General features: G+C 43.3%; 1 protein-coding gene across 2 annotated transcripts in view; it reads right to left on the bottom strand.

Moving 5' to 3' along the window:
• Positions 1-1,898: 1,898 nt before the first annotated feature.
• NAB1 (NGFI-A binding protein 1) overlaps positions 1,899-24,691 on the bottom strand; it is a 45,768-nt gene continuing 22,975 nt past the window's right edge. Inside the window, exons 4-8 of one of the 2 annotated variants that reach the window (XM_079782751.1) lie at positions 22,875-22,926; positions 14,544-14,633; positions 12,344-12,506; positions 8,870-8,986; positions 1,899-6,729 (exon numbers count right to left, since the gene is read on the bottom strand). In XM_079782751.1, coding sequence (XP_079638877.1) covers positions 6,641-6,729; positions 8,870-8,986; positions 12,344-12,506; positions 14,544-14,633; positions 22,875-22,926 — 511 coding nt within the window. In that variant the 3' untranslated portion in view covers positions 1,899-6,640. The remainder of the gene's footprint in view (positions 6,730-8,869; positions 8,987-12,343; positions 12,507-14,543; positions 14,634-22,874; positions 22,927-24,691) is intronic. The other variant, XM_079782752.1, reaches the window with a different exon arrangement.

The raw sequence follows: 24,691 nt of genomic DNA, 5'->3' as shown, positions 1-24,691 counted from the left end.
TCACTCCTGCAGGAAGAGGAGAAGCCTGCACTTGAGGTCATCTGCTTTACAAAGAACTAGTTCTCGTCTTTTAAATAAGGGAGCAGAGAAGAAAGGACTTATTTCTCCTGTAAACTACCATCTTACAATCTTGGGAAGTGAGATCCTTATTTCTTCTCACTTTTAAGTATATTTTTTCTTCTCTTTGAATAAATTAGGTAACCACAAATTATTTCACTTTGAAATGCTAATTTTTTTAAAAAAGTGTAAGTTGCTTTTTAAGTACCCGGAGTTAAGTGCTATCTGTCTATCCATTATATGAGCTGTCTTGTCTTCTCATGAGTACAAGTCAGAAAGACGTGGTCTAATTTGAGAGTTAGCCATTGCATGCAAGAGAAATTCACTCAATCAATACATGGGCAGCATGTTCTTTCTGACAGAAAAATTGGCTGAACTCGGAAAGGAAGAGGATATCCAATCTGATTTACCTGTTGATGGGAAACATCCCTCCAATATGTTGTCAGGGATCTGGGGGTAGAAAGTGTGTACAATTGGCCCTTGAACAAAATGGGGGTTAGGGGTGCTGACCCCGGTCATCAGAAATCCACATAGAACTTTTGACTCCTCAAAAACTTTACTAATAGCGTACTGTTGACTGGAAATCTTATTGATAACATAGTCGATTAACACATATTTTGTGTTGCATGCATTATACACTGAATTCTTACAATAAAGGTAGGGAGAAGAAAATTGTAAGAAAATACGTTTAGTGTTTATTGACAAAAAATCTGTGTATAAGTGGACCCACATAGTTCAAACTAGTGTTGTTCAGGGTCAACTGTATTGTTTTGGAAACAACTAAAATGAGGAGATCTGGAGGGCCTCCAGACTGAGGATATGGTACCAAACCAATCACTGTGTCTGCTGGGAAGGGTAACAGATAGCAGGGCATGGGGCTAGACCACAGATGCTTGGTTTAACCGTTCACACTGAGGGCGGCAGGTAGCCTCAGAAAATTATAAACTGCCTCTGCTGAGCCAGTTCCCGGTAAGATCCCACCCACGTGTGTGCTACTTACACGTCTTCCCACAGACTGGAGCCGAGTGACCCGTCGGCAGGGGGTGTCTGTGACAGTTACGCGAGAACGCCGTGCTTGCTTAGCGTTGTGTGTGGGCGGTGAACCTGGTACTTCAACATAAATGTATGAGGTGCAAACTTTCAATGCGAAGATGACTCACAAGGTTTCAGAATGTGTCAGTCTGAAGCACAGTCTAACTTACACCGTCATCGGTGCTCACCCACAGCAACACTCGCCTGGGTTGATGCCAAATGGTTGGGACTACCAGGAAACTCACAAAACCTGTTGATGGGAACAGTTTTGGGGCGGTTTTAACAGTCGTGTGTACACTACCATCGTGAAGCGGTGTTATATGTACTTAACCTGCATTCTGCGACATTGTTTGATGGCGGCATTCAATTAACTGTTGCTCCCAGATTGTGAAGTCAATTCTTTCAAGACATAACATTGAAAAATTTATAGACAGCAATCTATATAATAAAAACCTAATATGCAAATTGACCAAACAGCAGAACGACTAATGGAACAACTGGTTGCTATGACGCACACTGACCACCAGGGGGCAGATGCTCAATGCAGGAGCTGCCCCCAGCCTGCAGGCCCCAGGCCAGCCAAGGCAGGTGCCAGTGGGGGCCCCCCAAATTGCCCCACTGGTCACCACGCAGAGGGAGGTGGCGGGGGGCGGGGCTGGCAAGTGGGCGGTGCCGGGCCAGCTAAAGTGGGTGTTAATGGGGACCCCCCTATCGCCCCACCGGTCACCCCACAGATCGGCCCTGATCGCTGGTCAGGCCTAGGGACCTTACCCGTGCACGAATTTCGTGCACCGGGCCTCTAGTTGTATAATAAAAAAAACTAGACAGAGGCGCTTTCTCACTCAAGTGTCTTGAACAGGCAATAAACAAAAAAGGACCCTAACGAAACCTTTTATTGGAAGGCTGAAGTAAAACCAGGATGAGGACTTGGTGCGATTCACTGCCAGTGTTCCCCGGTTGAGTTTCCTTCACCTGAGAGGAAGTGTGAAGATGGAACCTTCGCACTGCTGAAGCGATCCCTTCGGAGGGCATTGTTTAGCTAGCGGAGGAATAACCTGGGGAGCTGTGACCACAGACACAGCCAGGAGACCCAGAATCCAACAGGATATTGTTTTAATAACTAAAAACTTCCTGGCCCTTAAAACACAGGAAGAATATTAAAGAATAAAGAAAGGAGCTTAATTAACCAATTTTGTAAATGGAACAAATCATTATTCATTGTTCCCATAAAAGTGGTGGATAAAATCTGCTAAACTTATAGGTTTGTAAGTTGAGCGTGAAGAATAAATTTCTGATTTTTTTCTAAACAAACAAACAAAAAAACACCTTTGAGGTGGTTTTTATTTTTTTGGTTTTTATAGGTCAGCAGAAACAGACGCCAGAAAAGAGGTTTTAAAGTTGCAACTGTTGCATACTCAAAATAATGAATTTAAAAAACCTTAGCCCTACCATTCAGCTTTTGACTTCTGGGTAGAATAAGGGTCACCCCACAGAGTCCTACATGTAACAGCAAGGTTTCTGAGATTAAACATATTTACAACAAAAATAAATTTCTGGACATTCAATCATTCTTTTACTAACGTTGCAGGCCCACTTGAGACTCTCATTTACGAAGACACCCTAAGATAGTAACGAATAAATAAACCCATGCACACAGCTGGACCATTAGGTGGTTTTGAGTTAAATAGCAGCTGCCATATTTGGTCATATGCTTCAAACTGTTACAAACACAGAACACTTGTGCAATTCACTAACGGAATTCATTTCCCATAAGAGATAGACCTAGTTTCATTAGGTTAGTACCCTGGTTCATTTTCTCTTGAAGACTCAGTATTAAGTATCATAAGCAAAATGGGCATTGTGTCAATAATGCTTAAACATTTGAGTAGCCAACCAGCAGGCAATATGCTAGGAAATTCCGTGCATGCCTAGTTAGGTTTTAAATCTTTAGTACCATCCTATCCTATATAATAAAAGGCTAATATGCAAATTTTTCCCTTGACCGGGAGTTTGACCAGGGGGTGGGGCCAGCCAGCCAACTGCCTGCGCCCCCACCCCCTGGCCTGATCGGCTCCCATCAGGGCAGGCCAGCCGGACCCCACCTGTGCATGAATTTGTGCACTGGGCCTCTAGTCTACTATAATTGTAAAGGTCTGCTAGGTGCTAGCATTCTAAAGCTTTCACCCAAGTGGTTTCACTAATTAAGGACAGGAAAAAGCCTATTTTTTCTCCTGTCTTGTGACAGTTCAGTGAGACTATCAAAAGAATGACTATCCTGGTAAGAAGATCTAACTGGCATTCAGCTTTAAAATAAAACAGCAATGATTTTCTTTTAAGTGGCCTCCCGAGTGAAATGCACCACCATGATGGCTTTAAATCGTACCCTGTAGCCTCGTGTTAATATTTCCATCCTGGTCCCTCTATTCCAAGTCTCACTCACTCACTGTGCTTTCTTTCACCTGCCAAGTGCCCAGAAACATCGAATGCACTTAAGTGTCAGCTCCTTATCCATCCCAAGTCTATGGCACACAAACATCGGTAGTTTCATCTGAGCAGTATTGGTTATAATCCTACGAGGTACTGAGTTGTCAAAGGGCAAACATCATGTCTTATGTTTCTTTGGTGGCCCCCACCCTCACCACAGCACCTAGCACAGTGTTGGACACACTGCAGCTCTTCTTTAATCTATGAAGCGCATCAATTAGATCTTCGTCGCAAAGCTTTTGCTAATTTTCTACCACAGGTTAGCTCACTTTCATAGAAGTAGCCTGTAATAGTGAAGCCAAGCCACCGTAACACTTTCAACAGTAGTGTATCATAAATGTTAAATCCTAATGTTCCTCTCGCTTATTAAATACTTGGTTGGTTAAATACAGTATCGTTTTTTAAATGCCTTTGTAAACTGCTTGTGAGGACAAACCAAATTCTCTCTGACAGGCCAGAGTCGACTGAGCACCTGTTGGCCACATCACTTTCTGGACGTGACGGGCAGTGGAGAATGACCTTTAGTCTTGACTGAGACATAGCCCCTGACCCCTAAGTCCCAAGCCCAGACCAAGTACCCAGAGAGGGAGGCAGAGGAGCCAATCCGCCTGTCGGGGACAGTGCTGTGCAGAAAGTTCTAGAAACATACATGTGTGAGGCACAAGACCTTTATTGCCACGGGAAGCGGGGGCACTCACCCCGCCTCACCAACAGCTGAGTCACAGACACGCAGACTTCACAGAATAAAGTACAACGCAAACGGAGGGAGAAGTGGCCCCGTGGGCTGTATTGGCTGTAATACCGAGGTAACCAATTGACCTTGTTCAGTGAAAATACCTCTAACACAACGAAAAACACACCAAACTGTTACAACATCCAATTCATATATACAATTCAAATAAAAATATATATTATTTGCTTCAATGTATAGCAAATTTAATATATTAGTGTTTATACAATAAAAACCGTATTCTACTGAAATTTTTCTTGTGCTTCCCTCTTATCACTAAGCTTGAAAGACCAGAAAAGTCTAATACTTAAGGAAACTTACTTATGGATTTAAAGATGCAGTTTGTTTGGCCATGAAAGACGGATAAATATTAGTTGGAAGATTACAGCATCTTTAAAAATTGTTGCTTATTAAAATGTACAAACTTCAACTGTCAGACACAATTTTAAAAAAACCTACACAATTTCTCAAAATAGATTAGAATACAGGAAACGTTTCATGAAACTACTGAGATACTAACCAGTTCTATGGCTAATATTAAAAACTGAATAACCTATTTAAATCGTACTCATACTATTTCTACACACAGCGAACAAGACAAGCACAGTACTCAACCTCAAGCTAGCAACAGAGCTGCCAGGTCCTTAAAAAGCTCTTCAGGGGGGAAATGCTCTGGTCCAATGAAAACACGGGAGGGGAGCTTCTGATAGGACAGGCGCTGCTCACTGGTGTTTTTGTGGAAAGCCAGTCTACAAACCAAAGTGAAAAAGCAGCTGTACCTGTGACAGTGAACACAACTCCAGCACAGTCATTTCAGCTAGCACTGGGCTGAGGAGTTGTAGTCTAACAGATTATGCCTTAATACTTTTATGCAGTTATGACCTAGAGCAGAACTGAAACAAAAACCACACCTCTTCCAAGTCAAAATGCTCCTCTTAGCAATATCGGGTTTAGATGAATCTGGAGGAAGTAGGTAAAGCTGTCTAATACCTTCTCCTCCTAAACCAACAGGAAAAATGTGACTTTCTAATAGTAGTATTTGTTTTCTTAGTAGGAATTCCAATGTGAAATTCTCATAAGTGTGCAAGGACATTATGAACATTGAAGCACATCCCCCCCCCCCCACGTATATGCACACAGCCCATTAATTAAATAGGGGGAATTAAAACAGACTTTCAAGTGAAAATGAATTTTAAGAAAAAAAAACCTGCATTCACAAATCTGAAAGTTGTACAAAAATGAAATTATAAATAACGAGTATGTCAACTAAACCGCCACAGAAACATGCCTGCACATGTGGATGTAGTGACTGTCCCCTCCTGGGAGGGGCTGGGTGGGGAGACCCCCCCGGGAGAGTCTGGTTTCCCCAACTGCAGAGCGTCGAGAAGAGCTTCTGGACATAAAACGGTACTTCCTTTATTATATTACAGCCTTTGTTAACAGTCACCATCCGGGTCACATTTAGGGTTAACTTACTATGTCTTAATCTATTTCACACGTTCAGAAACAGCAATGTTTAAGTCGAGGCTTGTACACATCGGTCCACTTGTTTCAAGGTCTCTGTCCCAGTAACAGCTCCCTATGTCTGCCACAGCTTAAGTAGCGATCATATAATGCAATCTGGCAACTAGGTTAAGAAAGATTGCCTTCTGTGCTTCTCGTCTTTTTAACTTTACTCCGGTACTGATTAAGTGTGTACATGTGCCTGATTAAGCCAGCAAAAAATGACACTTTACTACTCTAAATGACACAGTTCCTACTAAACAAAATCAGTTTCATCTAATATTAAATCCACAATATTTCCCTTGGTTTAAACCAGGTGCTTTCTAAATTCCATTTCTCCAAAGTCACTGCTACCCTGGCCAATAACTACATTACTTAAACTTTCTTTATGACTGCAAAGATTCTAAACTCTGACATATAATATTTACGCTAAATACGCTTAAAGTAGACAATGAAATTTCAAGTAAAATAAACTGTATCCATATCTACTGGACCGAACAGGTCTCAACATCTACATTTTACTTCTATAAATTACACAAATACATTGTACATTCTTAAATAAATGCTTACAATATTACTTTGTAAGCCTTTCCACATAAAATGAATTACACAGGAATGTGAATGGATCAATATTTCTATTACAACATTCTATTTTCTCGGTTGTGGCTGTTGCTTTGTCTTCCTGGCTTCCAGACCACTGTGTCAGTCCTTACGCTTTGGCTATGAAATCTGTTTGAGCTGAATGAGGCAACATTGGTTATTAAGGCTTATTTCTATGATGGAGCATTATCCTTAAAACTGATGCCGTTTCCAGAGAACAGTGGGAAATCACAGCTATCTTGAATCTTCAGGCTCTGTTTTGATGACTTTCTTCTCTAAAGTAAAAGCGGAGTGAGGGTAGTCTTTTAAAATCCCCAGGCTCTCTGCATAAAGAGGGAAACACCAAGAGTATGATACTTTAAATCAGTGGATCACAAAACAAACTCAAACAAACTTGCAAAACAAGCCCCCAAAGTCCACAGCAAACTGTATTAATAATTCAAATGCTGCAATTCCATATAAAACTTTAACGTTTATAGGGAGTTGTGAAGAGCTTGGATTCTATATTTAAATTCCATCTCTGCCAATTACTAGCTGTATCCATTTCAGGGCAGTTACACCTCTCTCTAAGCCTTAGTGTCTTCATCTATAAACTGGGGATAATACCTCCTTGGGTGATGTGAGAGTTAAGTCATCAAGTGCACGTAACACATTTATCATACAAAACATACTGACTTTCATTTAATGCTTGGTCCAATGTGGTAAGTAAAATACATAAAATAAAACCAGTCACTCATACACAACTAAGTTACTAGCCAAAATATTTACTATCAATGAAAAAAAAAGAAACAGAAAAACATCTTTTGTGTTTAAACATGGAACTATTTTTAAAAGTTTCTCTTAGCCATGAAACATTTAAGTGGGAGAAACAGAAATAAAAGAATGAAAACGCATTCCTAAGGAATAATTCCTTAGAGTTATGTGTGTATAGTTATTTGAATCTCACACAAACACTACAGAATGACAATAAAATGTAACAGTTATACAAAGTACTAATACTGGGGGCTATGTACACACACACACAAATACACACACATCTGGAAAGGTAACCAATACTCATAGCTTATCTGAAATTAGGTGGTTCCATTTATGAATTTACCCTCCCTATACAAAGAAGTAGATTTTAAATTCAGCAAAGAGAGTAATAAAAATAGTAGCTACCATTTTCTGAATTCCTATCAGCCAGGCAGTACATGTACACTGTCTTGTCTGTCCTCATAACCACTCTATGAGGTGAAAGAATTTCTGTTTTACAGAAGAAGCACCTGACTTCAAGTGACTCCTTACGTTACTTTAGCTTAGAGACTGAATGATTCCTTTGCATGGTGTCGTCTCTAGCAATTTAACTCTTCCCAACTCACTTCACTTGGGCAAGAATATGTAAACATCTACACTAATAAAAGGGTAATATGCTAATTAGACCAGATGTCCTTCCGGACAAAGCCATGTTGGCGGGGCCAAGGCAGAGGCAGTTAGGGGTGATCAGGCTGGCAGGGAAGAGCAGTTAAGGGGATCAGGCCGGCGGGGAGGACAGTTAGGGGGATCAGGCTGGCAGGGAAGAGCAGTTAAGGGGATCAGGCCGGCGGGGGAGGGCAGTTAGGGGGATCAGGCTGGCAGGGGAGAACAGTTAGGGGAATCAGGCTGGCAGGCAGGTGAGTGGTTAGGAGCCAGTCGTCCCCTAAACTGGCAGTTGGACATCCCCTGAGGGGTCCCGGAGTAGAGAGGGTGCAGGCCAGACTGAGGGACACCCCCCTCCCATGCACGAATTTCATGCACCGGGCCTCTAGTCTAACTATAATAAGGAACAGCTCATCCTTTTAGGGAGTTCAGTTTACTTCCGAACTATGAACGCCATCCCCACGATGTATCTGCATGGCAAGTTTAGCTTCTGATACACAGGTTTTCTCAGCAAAGAGCAAACATGGAATCCATCAACTTCATATTGTGAAAGGCCAGAAAAAAGACAGTTACGAAACTCAAACCAGCCAATTATAATTCGGTATAAAATTTTGTATTCGAGTCACCACTCGTGTAATAGCTAATCAAAATCATCTCAAGCCCTGACTGGTTTGGCTCAGTGGATGGAGTGTCGGCCTGTGGACTCAAGGGTCCCAGGTTCGATTCCGGTCAAGGGCATGTACCTTGGTTGCGGGCACATACCCAGCTGATCGATGTTTCTCTCTCATCGGTGTTTCTAACTCTCTATCCCTCTCCCTTCCTCTCTGTAAAAAATCAATAAAATATGTATTTTAAAAAAATCATCTCAACCTTCCTGAGTTATTCCCTGTCAACTCTTTGGAAGACCATGGTCTCAAGAAGACTGGCCATTATGATGGCCATCTTTTACTTCCAAGGGGAGAAAAATTGACTAGTCACATTGTTAGGGCTCTCCAGTGGGAGGTGAAGAACAGAATTTAAAGATTCTTTATTCAGTGTTTCTCTCTAATCATATCCCGTTCTCACCTGACGAGTGGGACTTGGCCTCACTGGGGTAAAGTCTACTCAGCTCCCCGTCCACCACAAAATGATGGGGCTGTCTGTTCTGTAGGTTAGGTATTCGGAGATTCAAGGGTCTTTCTCCTAATGGAAAGAAAAAGAAAGCAGCGTGAGTAATATTAAAAACACACCATGGTTTTTCTTAAAAATAATTTCCACAGCCTCAACACTCCTTCAGAAAGGAGTAAGGAAAAGTCCATAGGCACAGAAGAATCCAGTAACAGTAGATATAGGTTGTGAAAGAATAGAGGAGGAAAATGGTAATTCTTACTAGTCCCAAGTTTACAATTCTGCCAGACATTTTTAAGAGCTAATCACGAACTAAACAAAAGACTGAGATTCTGAGTAAGCGCTCACCTCTGGTATATAATACATCCCCTCTGTCAGGCATTTTCTTATTAGTGCAACCATTTTGCCATGGCCTATCGTGAACTACATAATAAATACTAGAGAGAGAGAGATGGCTCAAGCCAACTGTTATTATTAAAAACAATAACAACAAAACCTATTGCAAATCTGTGGAAAAAAAAAGAATTATCACAGATATGGTGAAAATGCCTTATATACCAAACATATCCTATATAATAAAACCCTAATATGCAAATTGACTGGACAGCAAAACGACCGGTCGCTATGACGCGCACTGACCATCAGGGGGGCAGAAGCTCAATGCAGGAGCTGCCCCCTGGTGGTCAGTGCACTCCCACGCTCAGCCAGAAGCCGGGCTCATGGCTGGCAAGCGCAGTGGCAGTGGTGGGAGCCTCTCCCGCCTCTACAGCAGTGCTAAGGACCCCTCGGGGGATGTCTGACTGCCAGCGGGCCTAAGCCAGCAATCGGACATCCCCCAGGGGTCCCAGACTGCGAGAGGGCACAGGCCAGGCTGAGGGGACCCACCCCCCAGTGCACAAATGTTGTGCACCAGGCCTCTAGTCCTGTCATAAACCTAAATCTATCACACTTAGCAAACTGCCACCCCCACTGAATTATCCTGGTGTGACAAATTAGTCATCAGAATCTTTCATGAATGCTTTTGCTTCTTAACTCTGAAGTCTTCACTGTCAAGGATGACTGGAGAGGTTAAACAAGACCTCAACTATTAAGTTTCCATCACATTTAAAAGGGGAAGAGCGTTCTCCTCACCACTCTGACCTGCTGACACGGTAATACCTTATTCAACAGTTAGACGATGCTTCACAAGGCTTTCCCACTCAGAAGGAAATCTTATCTTCTTGACAATAGTAATCACTCTCTAGAAAAGTTTAACAGTAACATATAAAAAAGAAGGTCCTAGCCCTAGCCAGTTTGGCTCAGTGGAGAGAGCATTGGCCTGCAAACCGAAGGGTCCCGGATTCAATTCCAGTCAAGGGCACGTACCTCTGTTGCAGGCTCCTCCTCGGCCCTGACCCTGTTCAGGGCTCATGCAAGAGGCAACCAATTGATGTGTTTCTCTCATGTAGATATTTCTCTCTGTCTTTCCCTCTCTTTTCCACTCTCTCTGAAAATCAATGGAAAAATATCCTCGGGTGAGGATGAAAAAAAAAAGGCCCTAGACAATGACTGTTTCTGCTCACGCACTACCGCCATGCGAAAGTAGGGGCCCTGTCCCGCACTTGCATCCTGTGCTCTCCCTCCACTGGTGCGACCCCGAGCGGCAGGCCTTCCTTGCTCCCGGCTGCAGCTCGGTGCCTAGGAGTGTGCCTGGCACAGGGGAGACACTAACACACGTGTTGAATGAGTGGATGACAATGACCTGAGATTTTCTTCATGTGCCAATAAGAAAAGAGTGAAGTAGTTTTTAAAATGGTAACAATACTCATAAACCATAGCTTTCTAGGCCTAAGCGTTTAAGAGGACACTTCCCAAAGGGCACACCCACAAGGCTCCCGGAGGGCCTGCGGGACAGTGAAGCGGAGAGTGGCAGGACGGCTTCAAGTCTCTCCATTCTTATCCCGTTTCCTCAACACTCTGTGCTCTGTCCCCTTTAGGAAGCATTCACCACATTCTCTTAGGAACCAAACGTCACACATTCCACAGACAAATCTGCTCTTCAGCCATAAGAAATAGGAAGTTGCCATCTTTAAAAAGTGATAGAGATCCCCCATGGAATCCACTTCTTTGAGAACAATGGTCAGCGCAATCAGTCCTCTGCATCCGGGGTTCCACATCTGCGGACCAATGGCAGATCACAAATATTTGGGGGCGGGGGAAAGGTGATGCTGTTGCTGACATGTAGTATGTAGTTCGGCTTACATGGATGCATCTGTACTGCGCACGTGAAGCCTTTTTATCTTGTCATCATTCCCTAAACCAGTGGTCGGCAATGAGTTTGCCGCTCTGTTGACTAATGAGTTGCCGACCACTGGGATAGGGGCTTAATCACAACAACAGCCTGTAATTATTGGAATCGAGAGTCTAGGTCAGTGGTCGGCAAACTCATTAGTCAACAGAGCCGCAGTATGCCGACCACTGCCCTAAACAATAGAGTGTAACAACTATTTATATAGCATTTCCATTATATTAGGTATTATAGTAACCTAGAGATGATTTAAAGTAGACAGGAGGGAGGGTGCAGGTAGGTTATATGCAAACTAGAGGCCCAGTGCATGAAATTTGTGCATGGGGAATGTGTGTGTGTGTGTGTGTGGGGGGGGGGGCTGCGGGTCCCTTAGCCCAGCCTACGCCCTCTTGAAATTCGGGACCCCTCGGGGTATGCCCAACTGCCAGTTTATGCCTGATCCCTGTAAGTCGGACATCTGGCAGTTGCACATGCCTCTCACAATCCAGGACCCCTCACTCCTTACCACTGCCTGCTTGCTCCTTACTGCTCGACTCGCTGATCCTTAGCACTGCCCCGGAGGAGGGAGAGGCTCCCCCCACCGTTGCTGTGCTCGCCAGCCATGAGCCTGGCTTCTGGCTGAGTGGCGCGCCCACTGTGAGAGCGCAACGACCACCAGGGGGAAGGTCCTGTGTTGAGCGCCTGTGTCTGGTGGTCAGTGCGCATCGTAGTGACCAGTCGTTCAGTCATAACGGTCGCTTAGGCTTTTATATATGTAGATACCACACTTTTATCTAAGGGACCTGAGCATCCAGACTTTGGTATCTGCAGGGGGACCTGAAGCCAATCCCCCTGTGGGTACCCAGAACACTGCACTATTCACATCTCCCATTCCCACCACCCTTCACAAAATACAGATCAGCTCTACGTGCAGCTGTTATTTAGGGATGATAAGGTTAAAAAAAACACCACACAACTTTAAAAATTAAATTTGCAGAGTGAATTCCTTCCCTTTTTGAAAAAGGGACAATTTGTAAATTAATTTTGGCAGAGAATCTGTAAGATGATCTCTTAAAAATATCAAGACTTAAAAACCAGCGAGGTTTTGTGTCTCTTTGAAGTGCACCACAGCAGGACCTGAAGGTGTGGCCGGGCTAAGCAAGCACCTTGTCCGTCGGAGCCGTCGGAGGCCAGGCCGTTGGGGCTGTGCTCCTCTGAGCTCTGCCGGTACAGCCCCGCGGACAGCCGCCTCTCGGCCTGCTGCAGCCGCTCGCAGCCGGCCTGGGTGCACAGGAACTCCATCTGCTTCGCCACTCCCTTCTCAGGCTGCTAGTGAGAAAGCAAAAATACAATCAGTAACCAAAACATTCTAGGTTTTTTTAATGGTCTGGAGATGCCAACTTCAGACTCCCGCAGATATATTTAGAATTCATTAAAATTAGTTCACACTTCATGTGGCATACATGTTCCATAAGTATGCAAAAGAAGAAAACCTTCTTGCTCAATCCAACAGAGAGAATTCCAGTTCAGCTCAAAAGCAAAAGAACCTCAGCGCTGTTTTCCCAGGTGCCGAGTCCTCTGGAAGGGCTTTTGGGAAAGGAACCTCAGTGCAGCAGCAGCGTCTGCTAGGCTAGAAGCTGCTTCTAACGGGTGAAATCTCGGCATTTTTATTTTAGGATCTGGCGCTACACAGACTCTGGTATGATGACAGTATTTTGGGGGAGAAAGTGTAAAATGGCTGTCTAGAAAAAGAAGACACTTTCCCTAAAATTAAACAATGCGGATTATGCAGAAAAACATCAGTGCCAACGAGGATCTTCACCTTCGTCATGGAATGAAATGGCAGTATTTTCCAACCAATCATAAAGACATGTTTTCAAATTCACAATTAGTTGGCTAAAATATAAGGTTATCTCTGTGTGTGTTTTATAAGTTCCTTCTCTTTGTAGAATTACATATATGCGATATTCAGAACAGTGTATTGGTGATATTTTGCTAAAGAGTAATAGTCAAAATATAGACTTGAGCCAGGCCAGTGTTGCTCAGTGGTTGAGCATCAACCCATGAACTAGGACAGTGATGGCGAACCTATGACATGCGTGTCAGCACTGACATGCGTAGCCATTTCTGATGACACGCAGCCGCTGAGGCGGCCGCATGCCGAGGATGAAACATTTGCTGCTCCTGAGGATGAAACATTCGCGAAATAATGTTTTTTCCTCAAAGTGACACACTACCTGAGTTATGCTCAGTGTTTTGGCGAAGTGTGACACACCAAGCTCAAAAGGTTGCCCATCACTGAACTAGGAGGTCACGGTTCAATTCCCAGTCAGGGCACATGCCTGGGTTTTGGGCTTGATCCCCAGTAGGGGGCCTGCAGGAGGCAGCTGATCAATGATTCTCTCTCATCATTGGTGTTTCTTTCTCTCTCTCTCTCCTTCCTATATGAAATCAATAAAAAAGTGCTAAAAATTATAGACATGAATCATTACCATGCTATATAAAAGAGTAACATAAGGAAACTGCTGTATAAAATCATTCACAAACAATCCTGATTCACAATGGTAAAAATCAATAGGTGAAATATATTAATTCATAGAATAGGATACAAGTTTTTACTATTTTTCTGAATGCTCATAAATCAGATCAAAAGAAATCATAACTTCAATTCATTTGAACTTGTTAATAATTAACTGATAAAATTTCAATAAGAATTCTGAGTGGGAAATGTATTTTTCATCCTCAACATGAAAAACAAAACTTGGCACCTCTAAATCTAACCAGAAGCAGTCACTGGGGAGAAGATTAGCAGGAATAAAACTTACAGTACTTTCCAAAAGGTGCTGTCTGCAGAAATGACGTTTTAAAATGTTAATTTCTGTGTACATAATGAAATAATAGCAAAAGTACCTGAAGCTGCATATTAATTTAACAACTTTTATTACACATTAATTGAAATGACTTAACAAAAGCTACAAAGTCGACTATTAATATTTTATTGAAAACTAGTACTATTTTATCTCAGAGTTGTATTTCACACAGACATGGTCAGCATGGCTGTTTTACTGGTACCAAATCACTTCCTTTGGGTTTTCTTAGGTAGAGAATCTATTTTACTTCCTACAAAACTACGAAGAATAAATAAGTATCACTGTATCGGATTCTGCTCAAAAAGATTCTGCTCATAACCGAGAGCAAACCAAGTTGTTATTGCTATCTTGTTGACACAGCTGTGATCGGATGACATTTTAAGAACCAGAAATTAATTCAGTACTTGGATGCTTAAAACTGGAGCCAGTTGAAGCAGCCGTTTACGTTTCAACCTACAGCTATTCTTATGAGCTGTGAACTGGTGGCTTATGTTACCTGGGAACCGAGAGCAGCGAGTTCTTCGCTCTTAGCTTTAGCCTGCTGGAAGAGGGTTTGCACAGAGTCCTGGAAATCTGGAAACCCATCCTGTAGATCAAAGAATGAGTCCTTTTTTACTTAGAATTTGTAAATAAATAAACATAAGATCTAAAGCTCAGAAAATAAAGCAAAGACAACCATCTTAAGATTTCAATGTACAATGTTTCATTTCAGTCTTGTGTGGTACAACTACCTTAATTCTAGCGTTGTAACCTCAATAAAAGCATAAATGAAAAAGATAAAAAGATTTATACATCCACATCATTTTACATTGGAAGGCAGAATTCATGATCAATGATAATAATGGTTATATAACTCTGCATATAACTTTTCATCTAGCGACTTGCTTACTTAACCACTATCCCCATATTGGACATTTAGATTATGTTCCTTATTTTTGGTTTGAAAAACACTGCAAAAATCTTCCCATGGAAATAGCATTTCACATAGTTCAGAGATTCCCAGAAGTGGAATTACTGCAGAGATGAACATTTTTATGTTTTCCACATACTTTCTACAGGGGCCTTTAACTGGTTGCCATATCATCTATAATAATCTATAATAACAAAAGCATAATATGCTAATTAGACCAGACAGCCAAACAACCTTCCGGACATCCTTCTGGACGACCTCCTGGACGAAGCCAGGGCTGTGAGGGCTGAGACAAGCCGCCATGGACCGGCGGGCTGTGGCAGGTGGGCATGGGGGAAGCCCTGGTCCAGGTGCCTGCCAGCGGCCAGAGGGAAGCCCGGGTCCCGGGTCCAGAGGGAAGCCGGTGCTGGCAGCCGGGGGAAGGAAGGCCTACTCTTGCATGAATTCCGTGCATCGGGCCTCTAGTAAGAATATATGACAGTTCTGGCCAGCACTGGGTGGTGTTGCTTTCTCAGTTTTTGCCAATTTATATTTTTGTTTTGATATTCAAAAATTTAAATTTTATATACTGTAGTTGCATATAATTGTGTTTTATTTTGTGATTTCTTCTATTGCTATAAAGTTTAGAAAAGCATTCTGCTTTAGAGATTTGATAAATATTCAAATCTACCCTCTAGTTTTTCTAAGCCTTTATTTTTTGTTTTGTTTATTTTGTGTGTGTGTGTATGTGTGTGTGTGTGTTTATTTAACTCTCCAACCCATCAGGAATTTATTTTGTTAAATGTAACGTGGTAAAGATCCAAAGTAAGTTTTCTTTAAGGTGCTACCCAATAGTCTCCATCTGAGTTTCTGAAGGATTCTTCCAGGTCGCGTGTGATTTCTCCTGTGCCTTCACCGCCAGGCCATGGCGCTTTGGAATTAGAAGGACCTGGGTCCATGTTCCAGGTCCACCCCTTAGTAGCTCTGTGACCCAGAATGAGTGCCTTAACCTTCCTGAACCTTCGTTTCCTCATGAAAATAAAGATGAGTAACACCTGAGCCCAGCAGTCGGGCCTTCTGGTGGTCGCCCACAGCCTCGGGCAGGCGTCACTGTGGTGGGAAACCACAGGGTGGAGGAGCTGTCACTCATGGCATATGAAGGCGGTCCCAGGGACCCAACAGGAATGACTCAGAAATGGAAGGGAGACCAGGCCCAAGAAGCGGACTCTTCGCATTCTGTGTGGGGCAGGACTTCTGTTATGTCTCTCAAGCTTTGTCCCAGGAAACCAGAGTACCATGCTATGAGCCATTTATCTTCAGGTCCTGTTCTTGGCTGCTGCCGTTAACCACAGCTCTCCCTCTGCGTCTGAGCACCGAGAAAACAGGACATGCAGGGTGGGATGCTGTGTGTGACCTCACTACTCTCACCCCCACCCCTCCACCTCCCCACTGAGCGCGAGCAAGCTGCCTTCAAGTTACTGCCGAGCCGCCTCTGACTCGCTCCAGCAGATGTTCTCAGCCTCACACGTGCGTTTTCCTTTTCTCTACTCACACTTTCTATATGAATAGCAGATTGTAAGGCTTCTGTTTTCTGATCCAGAGGGGAAGAATCGACATCAAATTAGACCAGCTTCCTCTTCAACAAGCTTAGTAACAGCGTAGGTGGGTTCTGATCCTCTTTCCCTCCCTCGGCTCCCTCCCTCCCCCACCCCACCCACGGGAGCTGCTGGCAGATGTTTCCTCTGAGGCTTTCTTCTTTAAGCCCCAAGTCTCTGACTTTCTGGCCTCGATTAACAAACTTCATTTCTTTCATCCACTTATCTCTGATGGCTCTGCACTCCCAGCCCACACAGGATCAAGAATTCGGTCACCTCCCATCTCTCTGCCTCGTCTCCAGCAATTTCAGTGAAACAACAGAACTCACAGATGAGATCTGAACAGTAACAGCCCATGTAGTCAGCTACCACGCCGGTCCTGAGTGGCTTTTCCATCTTCTTCCCTCCTCCTAAGCTATCACTTGTAACACTGGAGGCAATGACAGGGTCTGTTCATGGGATGCAACGTGTCCTTTATGAAAAAGGTTAGCAGCTGAGTCCACCTTTAACGAATGTTTCAAAAAAACGAGGTGGAGACAAGAGTGGCAGGGCCTTTGCCTCTTGATTTTTCATCTCCTTTACCAGTTGTCAAGCTGTCTTAAATCCTTCCTGTCATAGGTACGATAGAAACAAATCAAGCTCATTTTTTATTTTCTATTTATCTTCCCAACACAGCTTTTCCTCACTCAAAACAATTAGTGTGTCAAGTGGTAATGCCTTACATTTATATTGTTAAGTTTTTATAATTTATGCTGTTTATATTACTTGTGCTGTAATTTATATGAAGTTTTCTCCTCAAACCCTGTCACTGTTTCCCGGATAAGCTTCCTTGGGTAAGAAGACGGTAACTGCCGCTCTTCTCCTCCGCGCACTCTGCGCTTCATGGCGCACCCGTGGGAAGTATAATTCCAATAGCGTTTTTCACACCGAAGTGCATGGCCACTGCTCTGAAGTGTAGGAGTCAGGCCTAGATTTGAGGGCCCGGCTCTGCCACCAGGCAGCAGTGTGGCAACTTGGCAGGTTCCTGAGCCTTTCTGGGCTTCTCCTGGGCTGTAAAGTGGAAATCATAAAGCCTCCGTAGGGGGTAGACCAGAAGGCTTGTGACAATGACTTTCAAATGCCTAGAGGGACAGGCACGTAACAGATTCAATAACAAGTAGCTATTTCACCAGGGCCCCAGAGCTAGACCTGGGGTCTGACCCATGTTCATGTCTGCTGAGAGGACTCGCACACAGGGCGGCCGCCCCAGGTGGGCAGCTGTGCTGGTAGCCCGGGCAGGAGAAGCATGCCCAGACCTCGCCCGCTAGCAGGGAGGAGGAAGAGCCTTCCTCAGAGGCTCACTCCAAGTCAGCGTTCCCCTCAGGTTCCCCACGAGCAAGCGTCTTCCTCCGGGTCTCCGCATGCCTTCTAGCAATTACACTTCAACACCACATGCACACCCATTGTCACCACCACCAACAGTAACAACCAAATAACAGCTAACGATCCTTAAGGGGAGCAACCCATCACATAATGAGAAAAACCAGGCAAGGATTTAAAAACTTCATTCCACTCCACCCTTCACGCAGAGATCAGGAACAGAAAGCATTCGGCAGCAAGAACACATCTGACTGAGCTGGAGCACAGCACCGGTTTAGCTCCCTGGTGTATCGCAATGTGCTGGTAACGGCATGGGAGAAAATGTTTTCCTTCCCCTCACGTGTCTATTACGATGTCATTTCTATTTTATCGACTGCACATTACATTTCTTTTTGTTCACTGTAAAAATTATAATTTTAAAATGAAAAAAAGTCAGCAACTTGGCATGTATGCTCATTCGTCATTGTCAAGGACTTTGGAAAAATAAAGACAAAAAGGAAGACAAAAAAAATTCTCATTAATTTGGGCCCAGTAATTAGGACTCTGTTGTATTTTACAACAAGCTAAGCTTATCTTTTTATTACTTTTGTTAAATAGAGAACCAGGAAGCTAAGAATCGCAAAAGAAATATTCAAATAAAACAAGATTAACAAGTATGTAAAAGAATTCTAAAATCTAGTTTTACTTACAAAGTCCTTTGTGTCAGTCATATATTCTGGACAAACTGGTCTCAATGTTCTCTAAACACTCACAGTATTTTCTTACCTCTCTGTCTTTGCCCATGTTAGTCTATCTTTGTAATGCCCCTCCACCTCCAACCCACATTCCTTCCCTCTGAAATCCTACCCTTCTTTCTAAACCCAGCTCAAATGATATTGCCTCAATAGAACTTTCCCTAATCTCTTCTCATGCCAGAAATTCCCCCCTCCTCAGCAGCCACACAAAAGTGAGATACAAACAAAGCACTAATACGTGGAAAAGTCTTAGGGGAATAGTAGTGACCCTATAAAGCCCATACTACTACCTCAGCCTCAGCTTCCCAAACCAAATGAACAGTTCTAGCACCTCTAATTTGACTTAGAGTACACAGAAAAATGTAGGCAACGACTTATGCCAACATTGTATATTTTAAAAAGAATCCTATATATTAAAAGCCTAATAGGCTAAGTGTCCAGTCCTCCAACCAATCAAAGCATAATATGCTAATGATATGCTAAGGCTGCTCAACCGCTTGCTATGATGTGCACTGACCACCAGGGGGCAGATGCTCCAACCGGTAGGTTAGCTTGCCGCTGGGGTCCAGCTAATCGGAACTGAGTGAGACGGGCCAGACACGCCCTGGAGCCTTCCCGCAGTCCCTCCCCGGCCGGCCAACCTTCCGCATCCCTCCCTGACCCTGAACGTGCATCGGTGGGGTCCCTTGGCCTGGCCTGCACCCTCTTGCAATCTGGGACCCTTTGGGGGATGTCGGAGAGCCAATTTCGGCCCAGTCCCGCAGGCCAGGCCGAGGGACCCCACTGGTGCACAAATTTGTGCACCAGGCCTCTAGATAACACTATATATGCATGTAGGTATACACACATATATACAACACACACGTGCAATGAAGAGATACTGATATCCTACAATACATGAGTGCCTTTAAAAAACTAAGTAGAAAAAAAAAATAAAAACAAACCAACAGCCCTAGCCAGTTTGACTCAGTGGATAGAGCGTCATGACACCTGCAGACTGAAGGGTCCAAGGGCACATGCCCAAGTTAGGGGCTCGATCCCCAGTTGGAGGCATGCGGGAGGCAGCCAATCAATGATTCTCTCTCATCATTGATGTTTCTATCTCTCTTTCCTTCTCCCTTCCTCTCTGAAATCAATAAAAATATATTTAATAATAAAAAACAACAAAAAAAGTAAACTACTGTCCTAAATTCAAAGCTAAAGTCCCTATTTATTTCTGGGAAACAAAATCAAGAGTTTAGTGTCTGTAAGAGCATTTAAAGAAGCTTGGGACTGATTAGTCACATGTTTTATTTAGAAAGGTTAGGACTATCATTCACAGTAAAGGAAACACTGATTATCTTAATTCTAAAATATATTTTTATTGATTTCAGAGAGGAAGAGAGAGGGAGAAAAAGAAAAATCAATGACGAGAGAGAATCATTGATCAGCTGCCTCCTGCACGCCCCACACTGGGGATGTAGTCCACAACCCGGGCATGTGCCCTGACCAGAATCGAACCATAACCTCCTGGTTCATAGGTCGATGCTCAACCACTGAGCCATGCTGGCCGGGCTGATTGTCTTAATTCTAAATTCAAAACTATTCAAAGAGCTTCGTGCAGTAAATCAACCAACCAACCATACAGAACTCTAATTCCATCATCTCTAGGGGAATATTTTTAAAGGAACAGAAGGGCCACATCTACTGCTATACCCAATACTCCAAGCTACTAAAAGGAAGCTCAGCTCTGGCACGTGTGGCTCAGCTGGTTGAGCACCGTCCCGGGCACCAAAAGGCTGCCGATGGGTTCCTGGTCAGGGCGCAGGCCTGATGGCAGGCTCGGTCCTCACAGAGGCAGCAGGTGGATGTTGTGCTCTTATCTTTGGTGACTTTAGAAGTCAAAGATGCTTATCCATAGCTACTTCATCTAGCAGATTTTATTAAGTGCCTGTCAAGTGTAAGTCACTGTTCTACATTCAGTACTAACATATACTGGATAGATAGATAAAAGCTCTATTCACATTTAATGGTGCAGACTGGTAATAAATTTAAAACAAATATATACTAGTTCCAGATACTGGGAGGTGGTAGGAAAACAAATTAACAAACCATGAGAACGAGCCTATGTGACTTTGGGGTAAGGGTGTTCCTTTTAGAAAGGGAGGCCGTGGAGTCAGAGAAACCAAGTGCCTATCTTGAGATCTAGGTAGAGATAGCTGATGTGGAGGCACACGTGAGTCTGGCATGTTCCAGGAACAGAAAATTGGTCCATGTAGCTGGGACACAAAAAGGGTTGTGGTAGCAGATGAGGTCAGGGACGCCAGTCAGAGGCAGATCATGTAGGGTTTTAGAGGCCTCAGGGAAACGTGTAGATTTTATTCGAGGTGTAGTAGACAGCCACTGGAGAGATGTACGCACAGAAGGATTTGTGTTTTCAAAGGGTGACCGTGGCTTTGGTATAAACGAAGGACTGTTCCCACACAAACAGATGCTCAGGAAGGGTAACTTGATGGTAGATACTTAGGGTGGTCAAACACAGCTTATTTGCTTTAACTTGAAGTTCAATAATGGGTGGCTCCGAGCACCGAACCCTGTCTCCTACCCAAGAAAACAAGGAAGGTGCCACTGGACTTCAAAATACTCCTCTGCCACCGGCTGGGCCTAAGGAAGTACAGCAGCCCCGCCCTGTTCACAGGGAACACATCCCGAGACCCCCAGCGGGTGCCTGAGAGCAGATAGCACCGGATCCTGCATGCTGTGTTTCCCTACACACACATACCCATTATCAAGTCTAATTTATAAATCAGGACAGTAAGAGATGAACAATGACTACTAAGAAAGAAGAACAAGTATAACAATATCCTGTAGTAACGGTTATGTGAATGTGGTCTCCCTTTCTTCCCTCTCTTTCCAGTAATTTGTATATTTTTCAGCCTAAACTAGCCCGCAATCTGTGTGACCATCCCTTACTTGCAGTAAATGGCTGGTGCCCGTCATTTCAGGAGATCCCTTACTGAAGTCTTCGTGTTGGCTCGGTGCTTTCTGCTGCAACACACTGCCCTCAATTGAAACACATTTTCTGCTCCTGTCTTCCACCCACAAGTTTAATGCCTTCTCCATCTTATCTAAGCACTTATCTCGCACTGTGGCCATAACGTTTGCCGCTTAAGGTACAAGAGCAAAATTAACACGAATTTCTTTTTCCTACCCACAATTTCACAGGTAAAACAATTTGTTCTTAGTGTAGATCTTAGCAACATCAGCATATGATTTTTTTTCTTTCCTATGAAGTTGAGAACTTTCGCCTTTTCACTTCAGGGAAGCCTTTTTTTTACTGCTTCTCTTTGGCGTATCTGAACTGCCAGCCTCACTCCTCTTGCCCTCAGCGTTCATTATTAAGTCCAGTACGGGCTCCTTGCACAGAAGCACCGCGATGCGGCCTAGTGACTAATGGGCAGAGGGACACACAGCACGGGTGCTCTGGACAAAGGGACGTTTCACCTCTCGGGCGGGAAAGAGCGACATCTCGGCCACTCCTCAGCATGGTGCGGATTTAACACTTGTGAATTGTTCTTTCTGGGATTTCCCATTTAATATTTCTGGACTGCAGCTGGCGGTGGGAAACTGAGACCACAGGTAACTGAAGCCATGGAAAGTGAAACCATGGCTGGGGTGCGGGGGGAACTACTGCATTTGATCCAAATTAAGGAACAAGAGTTCTGAGACCATCAGAGTTCTGAGAGCCCGAAGAGAAGCACATTTTTCTTGCTCACCACCCACCTTCCCACTGGCAGGTCTAAAATCAGAAGGACAGCCTCAAACACGTCCCCTAAAAGAGGCTTTAATTACAGTAAAGTCTCTATAATTTGCACCTACTAAATTGTCATTTCCCTCTATAGTTAATGTAAAGAAATGAAATCTTAGCTCCTTTAAAAATACTTAATAAGGTGACTTATGTTGTAAATAAGATTAAAAAAGAAATAGTTTAACCTGTAGACTTTAAAATCTGTAAAAAACACCTGTTTACAAATCAACCTTTGATAAACCAACTGGACATCAATCTTATCATTGTTGTTTCCTTCTAAGAACTTCCTTAGGATCCTAATTCAAATGACCATAGATACGTCAAAGCAAAAAATTATATATTGCTTTTAAGATACTATATTTCACATTTTTCACTAGTTTATGGGACCATCCTTTTTTTTTTTTACTTTAAACTACTAAAGCAAACATTATTAACATAAAAAAAGAAAATAACATAATCATACCTCCACTTTAATTCTCTTCGGGGATAATTCATCTCGTTCTCCACATTTTGACCTGAGGGGAATGGGGGAGAGAGAAAAACTTGAGAAGAAATTTTATTCTAGAGACATCTTTATCTATAAACTTCCACCAAAACATATAATCCTGAAACCTGACACCAAAAATAAGACATGCATAACGAACACTGAAATGAGGAAAACTAGATTTTTCATTTCTAAATTAACACTGAAATATGCAGATGCAACTGTATTATACATTTTTAAAGACCACCACTTAGAATTCCCCACACAGAAAGTACTCAATAAGTATGTAATGATTATCACATAATGAAAAAGGAAAAAAAATTGAGGATTGTATTCCATAATATCCCTTTATGGGTCAGTAGAAACAATTTAGGACAAAAGGACAATGGCCATTTAAGATGAATACTTGAAGCTACATGAGATTAAGAAGCTTTCTCTCTACCTACCGACACAACAATGCACTTCCCTGACCTAGAGATCCCTCTGCTGGGACCTAGCCCTCAGGGGCCCTCCACATACATGAGCTACTACTGCCACTTAAACATGGTGAGCCATCAGTTCTGTTATACTTTCATGTAAAACAGGTGGGGAACATCTGGCCCGCAGGCCGTATGAGGCACAAGAAATCATTTGGCCTGGCCCTGCCAAGGCACTGGGGTGAGTTAATTAAATGTATGACCAAAACTAGCAGGCTAATTTTTAAGTTGATAATTTTGTATGGCCCGCAAATGATGTTATAAATATCCAAATGGCCCTGGGCAGAAAAAAGGTTCCCCACTCCTGATATAAAAGATGTTAAAATGTCAAAAACGTAAACTGCAGAATATATCAAATAAGATATGCGTAATGTTATTTACTGAGGTGTTATTTATAATGAAAAAGACTAGAAACAACTCAAGTATCCGTCAATAGGGGACTGGGTAAATGAATCATGATACATCAATGTAAAAAATAATGAGGAAGATGTATATGTACTAATATGTATAGAGAAAGATCTCCAAGACATCCTATATAATAAAAGCCTAATATGCTAAGTGCCCGGTCGTCTGTTCAACCAATCAAAGCGTAATATGCTAATGATATGCTAAGGCCGCTCAACCGCTCGCTATGACGTGCACTGACCACCAGGGGGCAGACACTCCGACCAGAAGATTAGCTTGCTGCTGGGGTCCAGAAGATTTAGACTGAGCGAGATGGGCCAGACACACCCTGGAGCCCTCCTGCTGCCCCTCCCTGGCTTCCCTGATTGTGCACCTCGGCCTGGCCTGTGCCCTCTCGCAATCCGGGACCCCTCAGGGGATGTCGGAGAGCCGGTTTCGGCCCGATCCCGCAGGCCAGGCCGAGGGACCCCAGGGGCCTCTAGTGTTAAAATAAGAGCAAAATACAGAATAATGTAGACACATGCTACCTATTGTGTGTGTGTTTTTTAAAAGATGAAAATGAGAAACTATATTTATATTTTTTTGCATGTACATAAACAAACACTGCAAGGATATAAAAAAACATTTTAAAAGCTATCTACAGCCGAAACCGGTTTGGCTCAGTGGATAGAGCGTCAGTCTGCGGACTGAAAGGTCCCAGGTTCAATTCTGGTCAAGGGCATATACATTGTTTGCGGGCACATCCCCAGTAGGGAGGGTGCAGGAGGAAGCTGGTCGATGTTTCTCTCTCATCGATGTTTCTAGCTCTCTGTCCCTCTCCCTTCCTCTCTGTAAAAAATCAATAAAATATATATATATATTTAAAAAAAAGCTATCTACACTGAGGAGAAAAACAAGGTAAAATGAGACAGGAAT

The sequence above is a fragment of the Cnephaeus nilssonii genome (assembly GCF_951640355.1).
Source record: "Cnephaeus nilssonii genome assembly, chromosome: 10".
Taxonomy (NCBI): domain Eukaryota; kingdom Metazoa; phylum Chordata; class Mammalia; order Chiroptera; family Vespertilionidae; genus Cnephaeus; species Cnephaeus nilssonii.
This window is presented reverse-complemented; position numbering and strand designations above follow the sequence as displayed.